This window comes from Pseudorca crassidens, chromosome 3, assembly GCF_039906515.1.
Source record: "Pseudorca crassidens isolate mPseCra1 chromosome 3, mPseCra1.hap1, whole genome shotgun sequence".
NCBI classification, from domain to species: Eukaryota; Metazoa; Chordata; class Mammalia; order Artiodactyla; family Delphinidae; genus Pseudorca; species Pseudorca crassidens.
Window position 1 is genome coordinate 78,672,909 of NC_090298.1, and position 12,137 is coordinate 78,685,045.

The following is a 12,137-nucleotide window of genomic DNA, read 5'->3' on the forward strand; positions in this document are numbered from 1 at the left end:
TGTATCATCAAATTTATAGATTTTAGATAACTACTCTAAAAAGCATGGGATGGGGAAAATACTTGACTCCTGAGAATTTTTCCTCTCTTGCATTCCATACAGCCAGATTCATGATTACTGAGATGTTTTTAATAGCTCTATAGTATGGTCCAATTTTTCCAAAGGGTAAAAATGTACTTTTTGAAGTATTCACCTAACTGGTATAAATACAACCTTTCATGCAGAAAATGTCTCCTCAAATGGGAGAGTTAATGCACTTCAAATATGTGAGAAATTTTTCTTCTAATTGTGCAATGTTTAGTTAAATGTTCCACCGTATTTTTTCATTATAAAATTTTGGGAAACAGTGAAATCTAACACTTCACTTTATAAATCAGTGCTAGAAACCAACATGTTCTCATGGCTTTAATGACAGCTAAGATAGTTTTTAACTATCTGAAAAGTTTGCCTTGATTTTGGCCTTTATTTAGTGAAAGTGGTTTCTCCCTATAGGCATGTATTGCATCTTGCCTGAATGGGCAAAAGGATTCTGACTGTGAAAAATCTGCAATTCTCTCCAGCTTAGTATCAGGAAGTATACTTGTAGCAGATGTCAATATAATCTTTTCCCCAATACAACATGAGGCCATACACTTCCAGAACTAATCTACGATCACTGCTAACTCTAATGGACCCCTGCTGCTTACACTTGAGCGTGACTCCACCTGCCTTCTCAGCCTTGTCTCCACCTGCCTTCTCAGCCTTGTCTCCACCTCCCCTGATGCATTGTTCCTGTATTGCCTGATCTGCCTTTGGACAAACTGTTCTCTCTCCTCAAAAATGCCCTTCCCTTATTACTCTCCTGTTACACTCCTGTTCAGATATGCCTATTTAATGAGCTCTCTCCATACACCCAGAAGAGTCCATTTCAGTTCCACCTCTGTTTTCCTAACAGATACTGCCGTGACAGCACAAATGACATGGTAATGTAACACCTCTGAGAGGCAATGTCTTGCAGTGGCTAAAGGTGAGAGGTTGGAAGATAGAATTTGAATCCTGGCTCTGTCATTTTATTAGGTGTGGCCTTGGGCAAGTCACCTTAACCTCCACAAGCCTCAGTTCTCTCACCTATAAATCAATAGTACCTATGTTATTGGCTTGCTGTGAAGAGTAAACCTTCTTAGCATAGTGCCTTAATCACATGATGAGGACTGACATCTTAGCATTACTATTAATGCATGAAGAAGGATCCGAAGATGGCAGATAAGCATATTATGCTCTTGTAATTTGAAGGGTTAACGCTCAGAGTAGGATCTGAAAGTGCAGACATCTTGAAATCATGGGGCGGTGATTTCCTTTGGGAAAGCATGTGAGAAATTGTTAAACAGGGGCAAACAGATAGTAAGCTCACACACAAACTCTCAAAAGAGCTGACAAGGGCTGCTTTCAGGATAGCTCATCTTTGATTGTGACACATGACACATGAAAAGAAACTGGATGTTGCACAAAGCCAAGAATGAAGGGCAACATGGATATATGCCTTAATTTCTCTACAAAGAGATTCTGTCTGGTGGTAGAGACTCCCAGAGATACCTGTTACAAAATGGAGACATTTAGGTAGTGAAGAACAGTCCAGTGTCAGCTTAGATGAGCAAATTACAAACTGAGAGCCCACCTCATTTAAAATTTCTTTCCGTTATTTTTCATTTGAAACGCAAAATAGAGAAAAAGGGAAAAAATGTCATGAAATTTATTTCCTTTCAGGAAAGAAAATAAAAAACAAATTACAACTTTTGCCAGATGAACACCTGTCTAAAACAAATGAGAGGTTTAATACATTACAAAATGCCACTTGGAGGGCCTCCTTGGCTGAGAAAAACATTCATATTTTATTTCCTTAAATGAATGTAACTATCCCCATGTGCATCGGTCTCAGACCAGAAAACTCTCTGGGTACTTTTCCTGACCAACTTGAAGAGAAAATTCAATTTACTATTGCTTGTTTTTAAACAAATCAAAAGCCAAGGGAGGGCAACAAATTAATCAAATGATCGTTTACATTCCTTGTATTATATGTTTCTGAAGAATAAAGAGAAAAAAACTGCCTTTGCATCATTGAAGAGAAATTTAGAAAAACACTTTTAGAATATTATTATTATTTTTTTATGCTCCTTTGTTCAACTGTGCACGGTTTTAAGCATTGTTGAATTGGCTTTTCATCTTGTAGGAAAGCAAGGTAGCAATTTTTCTTAAGGAATTGACAGTGATGTGTTCAAGTGCTTAGCTCTTTCCTTCTGGCAAAAAGAGACGGGCCTGGGGTGGGGGAAAAGGAGCCAAGAGTGACTAGGAGGAAGGGAGGCTGCTTAGAACCTGCTATTCAAGGTTGATAGCAGCTTTTTACAGGCTGTGTAAAGCAGGATTGTGGTGGCAGCAACTTATGGGTGTGCCAAAGAAAATGAGTCCATGTGCTAAACCCTGGCACATGCATGGTAGGTTGCTGAGGCAGGGCATAGGCCCTAGGCAGACTTGTGATGTCTGCCCCAGAAAGTAAGTGAAACTGTTCCCATTTATTCCATGAGGATGGTGAGTGGTTGGATGTTTGGATATCATAAAAACCCCTGGCACAGAAATCTGCCATTTTGGCTTACTTTCATTTAGTCATTTTTCAGATTAGAAACACCTGAAGGGAGAGGCTCAGAAGTTAAAATTCACACCTATTAAGCCATGCAAGCAGTTGCAGAGTGGCAGCCCATTCTAGGGTAAGCAGGCAATGCTATCTGATGAAATTTAAGTTCTATATTAAGGAATGAAGTATATAAAACAGGACACTTTTTTGCTTTTCCATATAAAAGAGTTCCCACAAAGGCCTGGATGATGGAACCTAACGTATGTTTTATTTTAATCCTTTTCTGTTTTATTCTCTCTGGTAAACTAAACAATTGCTGGGATTTATTTCAGCTCAAAAAGTGGGCCATATAATTTCAGATTAAATTTCTTAAATTCACAATGAACTCAGTGAAAAATTTCACCTCTATTTCCTTTTACTGTTTCTACTATCCAAACCCTTACCACATGATCCCTGGTCCTCTACAGTTCATCCAAAGTCTTAGGCAGGTCAAGATCCTTTTTACCCTTCACTAGTGAATGCAGTGCTATTGTAGGAGAGAGGCATTCTTTCCTCCCCTTTTCACTTAAAAAAACATGCCAAACCTGAATAGACTCCAGGCTAGTCTGGGGGAGGGAGTGATTTTTATTAGTTCTAACATAGCTATTGACACATGCTTGAAGACAATATTTAAAAGAAAGCAAGAAACTAAGAAAGCAAGAGAAAGAGTAAAAGGAGTAAGAAAGCAAAATAAAGAAAGGAAGAGAAAAAAGGAGGAAAGAAAAAAGAAAGAAAGAGCAGGCTTTCACTTTATGCCTTAGTGGGCAAATGGGTTACAATTTAATTTCTAAGAAGAACATTTTATAGAATAAAATTGCCTAACATTTCTTTCTCTTCATCACACATATGAGAAATATAAAATAAAAGGACATCTGGAAACGAACATTATTCAGCAATCAGAAAGCAAAAATACAAACCATTGATGTTTTGATGGAGACAGACATACGAGATTCACAAAGAAGAAAGCTGTAACTTATTGAAGTAAAAAAAAAAAATCCATATGCATTTTACCTTTTGGGCAGTTCCATAGCAAAGTTCTGTTTCAGAAGCCCTTTGTAATATGAAACCCACTGTAGATAAGATACAAGGTGAAGATAGTCTGTTTTGCAGCAGCAGGAAATCAAATTGGTTCCAGAAACAAAGTTACATGATAAATGGTCTAATAGTATTGCTAGAATTGGAAATCTTGATTGAATTATTTTTCATAACCATTAAAAAAAGATTTTGAAATAACTTTGCCATAGCTGTTTAGATTTTTTTGGGGGGGAGGGGGAGGGCGTTGTTGCAGAAGTGGGAAGACATCTCATTTTACTGGCCTTTTAAACTAAAGTGTTATAATTTGTTATCAAAATTTAAGAGCTCAGTGATGATTTATTAATTTGTTTGCAACAAAAAATTTCAAACACAATACTTTTTAAACATAACTCATATATGGTATGGAGGATTAAACAGGTTAAAAAAGAGATATAATTTATTATCATTTTCAAGTTATTTTTAGTTTTAATTCTAGTACCAATCAGTCTTATTTATTTAAAAATCATCTGGAAAAGTTCATTAAGTCTTAGGCGAATCTTAGATTTTAAGACAGACTTCTAAACGGTTAACAAGATGTATCACTGACAAAATATCCCAGCGACTGATACCCGTAGGTGAAATGAAATTATTCTGTCTGAAGTCAGGAACAAGTTAAATACCACTTAGACCACAGCACACGACTACAGAGATTTAGGAGAAAACATACTTAAATAGGATGTGACTAGACATTTAGGACTATTTTCTAAAAAAGTCAAAAAACGTTTTTCCCTTCAGTACTTACAGTCTTTGAAGACTAGAGCCGGGTCTCTGTGAGGCAAGACTTGGGCAATGATGTGTCTCAAGGATTCCAAGGTTCTGTCCATCTTGGGTCTGCCTGTGCGAGCCTGCTGCACAGTGTCCTCATGCCTGAATTCTTGCAGTCCTGGTCTGAATTTGTGCAGCTCATTGATGCACAGGATTACCAAAGAATCTCTTTTAACATCTGCCAATCAGACATTTCCCAGAATCTAAAGACCCCTCAGGGGGCCCTCCTCCCACGCTCACTTATCTTTGTTGTATGCTGAGCTAATTAGCTCAAAAGGCTGGCTGACAGGCGGGTTCCCATTGCTTCCTTCTGTTAAACACACCCACCTACAGGCTAGCTGGGGAAGCTCACTAACCATGGGAACAGCTTTCCTCTCCAACCAGATTTTGCCTGAATGGTGTGCAGCTTTCTGACTTACATATTTCTTTTGGTCACTCATCTTCTAATGTGCTGACTTCAGGTATATAGAAGCAAGAAGGTTATTTCTCAAGAAAGTTTCCTTAGTAGCAAAGGAGTTTCCAGCTCAGGACTTCCAGCTCAGAATCAGTATAATCTAAATTCTTCTCGGTAAAGAAGTGCTGTAAAGATTGTGGATGTAGCCAGGCACCAGATCATGTATTGTATCTGCATCCAGGAACATCTCTTTGGGAGCCAAGTGTTTAATTTTTTCACCCACCCAAATTATAGTCACTTTTGATGGGCAGTGGCAAATAAAATCTCATAGTCTGTGTTTTGACTTGCTTGGGAACATTTGTTTCCTTCTTTATCCTTCGAGGCAAATCGTTCCCAAGATTGACTTTAATGAATTCTGATATCATTCACTTCCTTTCATTTCCTTTCAGGATAACTTTTTATATTAAAAATTTCAGGAGAAGTAAAAATATATTTTTCAAAGAATATAGGTGGTTATGAAAATATCTGAAGAAAACAAAGCTGCTTTTTCTACCGATGTCCTACACTACTCACAACAATGTTAAATAGTCCTTCCACAGGAGACATGTCATAGAATTCTACTGCAGTAATAAGGATTTAAACCAGATATAAAAGAACTGATTTTAGTGGCTGTAACCTATGTTAGTTGTTGATGGCTTGTTGAGGACTTCCTCACTTTTATTTAAAATATTTTTCCAGGGTAGGCACAGGAGATCGCTTTCCAATATTCTTTCTAATACTCAGATTCCATAATTATGTTGTACTATATGATTAACTGAAACCGGTTCTTTAAAGACTATATAAAATGTTTTCCATGTGATCAGCTTCTTCGGCTAGTTGGTAGAAGCGGTGGGCTTAATTAATAAAAGGAAACAGAAGGAATGAGGCTGTAATAGTAATTCCTATTATAATGACCATCACCTAGTAAAATGCCCACAGAGAGTATGCATATGCCACACACAACAGACATATAGGGTTGCCCCAGAATGCAAAGATATTATAAAAAAAGAAATTGAAAGAAGTCACACTTCTTTCATAGGGTCCCGAAGTGTACTTTACATGGGCTGTAACAAATAGGAAATCATCAATGTCCTTGCCATCCAGTTCATAATTTAAAGGAGAAAATAGATGGTTTGTAGACACAAAATTATTATATATTGATTGGATATGAAGCATAAATGAATGCAAATATTTTCAGTGTGATACTGAGATAGAAACCAAGATATTTTAGGTTCCCATTAGAGGAACAAAAAAAATAATATGGACTTCTCAGGGGAGTGAGACTAATAATATAAAAGTAGAAAAATTAGAAATAATTCTGGGATTTCAATCAATAATGGACTTTTTATGGGCTTAAATTTAATTCCAGTAGTACATAAAGTATTTTGGTTGTGTAGTGTGGTGGAAGGAACACTGAATTTGGGATTAGTAAAATCTAGGACTTGATTTTAGTTATCTGCATAACTTTGAAGAAGTCACTTATCTTCTCTGGACTCAGAGTCCTCATCTAGAAAATTAGGGGTTTGAGCCAGATGCTCTCTTTCAGATCAAACATCTATGATACTATGGGTATATTACAAATGAACACAAGTATTATCATACATTTTCTAGCCTTCTGGAAAGTCATATATTTATTTCCTAAAAGCTAGACTATCTTCAAACTAATCACTGCTATTCTCATAGTCAACTTCATACCCATTCATCAATAGTAAGGGACACATATTCATAGAGTGAATTAAAAGGTACTCACCACTAAAGCTAACTAAAACGAAGTGTAAACATTTATTAATAAAACTTATCTTCAACCTCTGTAAGATTTTTTTTAAAGGCAAACTGTGAACATCTGCTTAGAGAACCCCAAAACAGTTTTGCAAAGATAATTTCATAAATATAACATGATCTTTACTGGGTTATATTTTAAGAAATAATAATAAAAAAAGAATTCTAGAAAGGTGGATATACAACATTCCAATTGGATAGTATATTTTCTTCTTTCTCATTAGGCCCAGCTCTTCAGCAGATGTTTTCCGAAGCCTTTGCATATTCATTTCTTCCTTGTCTGCCCTTAAAGACTTCTTACCTTAAAGTGCTATTGTGAGACTATCTAGAAAAACAACTCAGTGGTTTCTCACCATTCTCTCTGATATAGAAAACACCTGATGAAGATGGAAGCGCCTGAGAAACCCCTGTGCAGTGTGCCTGTTTTAGTACATATTCTACAGTTCACACATTAGATTTCACTGTCAACTGCAACCATCTCTAGTCATATGGCAAAAGCAAAATCAAAGTATTGAAACAGGGTAGATGACTACAGTGAAAACCAAAACGATATTTTTAGAAATCCTGTTAAGGGTACCACTCAGAAATATGAGAAATGGAATCGAACTGACATATTCAGTGTTCAAAATTGATCACCCAATGGTAAAAGTGGAAGGCTGAGTGCAACAGCACACACAAAGCTCCCAGAGAGTACTGATAATAACACAGATGAGTAATATTCTTGTTGTTAATTAGTTCATTACAGGTAAAAACTGATAAGGAGGCAGGGGCCACCAACTGAAATAACATCCAGAATGTTAGAAAACATAATGCAGCGATGAATTAGTACCTCCACTATCCTCCTTGCTGTGTCACTTCATACAATGCTTGGCCCTGGAGGAGGAATCTGGGGTAGGTGAAATAGGAGAGTTGGCCTGTTGATAAGGCTACAGTGACCTTGAGAGTACAGGTCCTGAAAGATTTTAGCACAAGGTATGCAAACTCCAAAGAGTAGGCGTTAAGTAACTGAGTCTGAGCTTATTTAGAACTATTCAAAACAGAAACAATGGGGAGCAATTGACAGCAGCTCCTTCCAAATTCCAGTGGAGATGGGTGGGGGAACTGGTAGGTCCTAAATACCAGATTGGCCGGAAGAGGGTCAGAGCCCTGTGCAATGTTGCTGGGGGCTTGGGGGAGGGGGAAGAAGGGCAAAGTTAGGAAGAAACTGACTTTGCAGGGGTAATGACTAATGACTGTTCAGTGTCAGCTTTGTTTAGCCTCAACTAGGAAGAGGCCAGTAGGAGGAATGAAAGGCTGGTTAGCATCAACTTTGTTTACTCTCAACTGGGAAGGAACAAGTAAAAGGAATGAAATGGCTTCTCAGCGTTAATTTGTTTACTCTCAACTGGGAAGAGACCAATGAAATGTTTGAATCAAGGAAGGTATTAATGAGAGGGTCAGTTGGAAAGGCAACTTCAAATTATCAGACAAAAGTTTAAAAACACAGGCAACGTAAAAGAACTTTATCTCAGATATTCGTTCATTGATATTTTGCTAAATTCAGGAAATCATTATTAAGTACTAATCTGCTGAACTACATGAATAATTAGAAAATTGATAAATCTCCCATCTACAAATTAAAGGAATGTACATTCTCTCATTTTTATAGAAAATTACGAAAAACGCTTTCCTGAAATAATTTCCCTCCCCACCAGATAAAAACACTAGTGAACTGCCCTTTGTCTTTGCCAGGGCAGTCAGAGAACCAAAAAGCACAATGAAAGTAAACCCTTCATTTATCTGCACCTTCTGTTTCATGTAATCTGGGGATCCTGAATGAGCCCACGTCATCTTGATTGTTTTGTGTAACCAATTACCCAGTCCAATCTTGGTATTTTGTCTCCAAAGAGAAGTAAAATTGATTCTTCAAGAAATACTTTAGAGGCCAAAGATATCATTGGAGGAGGCTTTGCTAGTTCACGGGTTAACACTTCCAAGATAAACAGAGGTATTTAAAGGTGCAGGAATTTGGATGTTCAAATTTACGAGATTGGAGATAATGATGCCAAGCCCTTGGGTCATGAGATATGTGTTCTATGAAAACTGAATTGATTACTTAACTGTGGCTGACTGACTTCCAGCATAATAATGTATTTTGAAAAGAAGAGTTAAAAATTTTTTTTAGCTTGCTTTTAGTGGACTATGCCAGTGGCCTTTACAACAATGTTTTATCTTTAATTAATGTTTATCTGATTATTGGTTCCTCTCCCTCTCCTTGCATTTTCTCACAGGACCACCACCCCTACTCCCCACTTTCCAGGATAGGAATTTACTGGTTGTTGGGGAAAAAACATATAAGCTGTGGCTATAAAATGATCAGATTCATCTTAAAAGAGTTATCTGAACTCCAGTTAAACAAAGGTCAAAACCACCCAAGTACACTGGTTTTCCTATCATTCGCCTTGCCTTGCCGGTAGCATGAATTCCATCTTTTCTCTCACTCCCAACCTTATTCAGTCTATGTGACTTTGGAAAAGTAATTTTACGTCTAAAGATGTTTTCCCATCCCTAAAATAAGAACTCCAGTTTTATGTTTTTATCTAAAAATAAAAATAAAGATGTGGTCTTCTATAAGGGGCATGCTGGGGGGGTGAGACACACACCCAGTTTACATGGACTAACTAGAGCTACCCTCTTCCTTCTTTAGATGAAGTCATGTTTCTGGGGTATGAGTTGTATGAAATGTTTAAATCTTTGCAACAGTGAGCAAGTTAAAATGAAAATCTAGACTATGAAAAAAATTATATTTGATTAAAACAAACCTAGGGAAAACGTTTTTGGCTATAAACAAATGACAAAACTGAGATTAGTTGATGGCAATGTTAGGTTCAAGCAAGCCAGTAACTTCACTGCTCTATATATTTTAGATGAAGCTTCCTGTAAAGACTGCATCATTAGTATACTCTTAATTCAATTCAGGCCACACTTATGGATATGCTTACATTAAGATAAAAGCCTTGTGCCCATCCATTTCACACTATAAACTATAATTTCCATTTCACTTCCTATGCAGTCACCACCAGAGCAATGCACTTAGCATGCATCCTGCTGACACAGAAGAAACATTATTTCTTTTCAAATTTGTTTAAAGAAGGAGGGATAGGAAACTGTATAGAAAGGGGGCTTATTTTTCCACAAATTGAAAACTGGAGAAAGACCAAGTGAGACAAAAATATATTCTTATGATCCTCTCAAGGTACCTCATTAGCCTTGAGCTCAAGGAAAAAGAACTACTCCCCCAGCACCACCCTGCTTCCTAGGGAAAACGTTTTTGGCTATAAACGTTTTTCCACCTCCTCTAAACCAGAAATATTCCACTCAGGGCTTCAGTCTACTGAGATGGGTTTCTTGGGCCCGTGAGAAGATGAAAAGGCCTGTTATGGAAAAACAAGTGAAAAAACCTACCCACTTTCTAAAAATGGAGGAACTTTGTGAAAGATAGGACTCAAAGCCTGGACCTGGTTGTGAGGACTTTTTCTCGTATCTCCACGGCACCAGGAAGACAAGTCACAGTCTGTGGATCTTAGTGACTTGTAGAATTTAGACCCCAGAGCCGGAAACAAAGGTCTAAACCACTCGAATACAGTGGTTTTCCTACCATTCACCTTGCCGGTAGCATGAATTCCATCTTTTCTCTCACTCCCAACCTTATTCTGTCGATGTGACTTTGGAAAAGTAATTTTACATCTAAAGACATTTTCCCATCTCTAAAATAAGAACAAGGCAATAAAGACTATAACTCTAGTATGATAGGATTCTATTCCAGGTTGTCTTAATTGGAATACTTAGGCTGACAAGACAACAAGATAACACTTTAGATTCTAGTTTTCCTCCAATTCATTGTCTAACATTGACAAAGTTCCCTTAGTTCTACTCCCTCCTCCCTTTAAAATCAAATAATTGCACTGCTTAAAATCTACAATCACTCTTTATCCTAATACATCAAGTTAAACTTAAAATTTTTCATATATAGGATGGATAAACAATGGTCCTACTGTATAGCACTGGGTACTATATTCAATATCCTGTGATAAATAAGAATGGAAAAGAATATGAAAAAAATATATAACTGAGTCACTTTGCTGTACAGCAGAAATTAACACAACACTGTAAATCAACTATACTTCAATATTTTTTCAAAGTCATCTTTAATTTGGACCTTTGCCACACAACACTTTCCCCCATGTACAGTATAATAAGCATATTACATTGATTTCTGACTTGTGAATTTTCTGCATGATTTCCTCTTAGCAAGCTCTTTCAGTCTACCTGTTCAACCAAATCCCTCCCCCTTGCCCAAAACAACTCACCAAAGCACTCTGGCCTTTCACTTATCTACTATCCTTGGAATTTCCTCAGCACTACATCAGTGGTATCAGGCTCTTTAGTATAGTCTTTGTATTCTCATGTAACTGCTGTGTGTTTGTTCCCGTCTCTCCAAAAGACCTTCAGTCAACAAAAATTTAAAAACCTGTGTACTCCTTCCCCAGATACCACTTTACACAACACCAAACCACTTGGAAAACTGATGTGGACATGTTTCTTGGTTCCTAATGCAGGCCAAACCTCTTCTACCAACAGCAGAGTTATAGTAAGCAGGGTTTTTTTTTGATTCATTTATTTCAAGTGATTTTTTTTCTAAACGGAAGCACATAATACTGTGACAAATGTCCTAAATAACACATCTATGAGCATGCTCCTATTTATGGGATTAAACCTACAATAATTTGATTCTAAATGTTACATAAAGTTAATTTTAATGTCATCATTATTTATAATACTAAGGTAAAAGAAAAACCTAAGACCTTTAAAATATATCAATATTAGTCTTTTTGAGTGTTGTGGGCTTTGGAGTTATTCCCACACTCCCAGTTATTATGCAACTGTGCAGCTCATGATTATTCTGAACTTTACCTCATCCCAGCCATTACAGTTGCAGAGTACTTCATAAAGCACATCAAGGGCAAACTAAGATATGGCCTGATGCTCTCTAGGAAGTTGTTCTGAGGAAGGATGAAGAACAATGAAGACGGTGAGCCTTGGCCTACCCAGAGCACTGAATGTGACACGAAACAAACCTACACCTCAGGGAAGTGCTCTGAACTCAACCCCCTATCCTGTGGAAATGGCTGATAAAACTATGAGGCAGCAGGTTTACCTAAGTTTTTTAATTAGGCAACTATGTGTTTTGTCAGAAAATTTACAGTGCACTTAACTAAAAGAAGGATTATCTTGAACTGCACTAACCTTCCAGTTAGTACCCTTTAAAGATCTTTATGATTCTGGAGAAAGCTCAGAAGCCATCTGTACACCAAAGAACAGACTGATGGTTACCAACACTGCAAACCTGGCACAAATACAAACTGCATACCTTGCAGGAAAAGCTTATTTCAAGGGAACACC

The 12,137-nt window shown here is 37.2% G+C and overlaps 1 protein-coding gene across 5 annotated transcripts in view; it reads right to left on the bottom strand.

Moving 5' to 3' along the window:
* The window catches only part of LIX1 (limb and CNS expressed 1), a 48,845-nt gene extending 43,063 nt beyond the window's left edge, over positions 1-5,782 (bottom strand). For 4 of the 5 annotated variants that reach the window (XM_067731311.1, XM_067731310.1, XM_067731312.1 and 1 more), the window contains exons 1-2: positions 4,461-5,782; positions 3,656-3,714 (exon numbers count right to left, since the gene is read on the bottom strand). Coding sequence is in view for 1 of the 5 variants with exons in the window: in XM_067731307.1 (XP_067587408.1) it covers positions 4,461-4,542 (82 nt within the window). In the remaining 4 variants the exon portion in view is untranslated. The remainder of the gene's footprint in view (positions 1-3,655; positions 3,715-4,460) is intronic. The other variant, XM_067731307.1, reaches the window with a different exon arrangement.
* Positions 5,783-12,137: the final 6,355 nt, after the last annotated feature.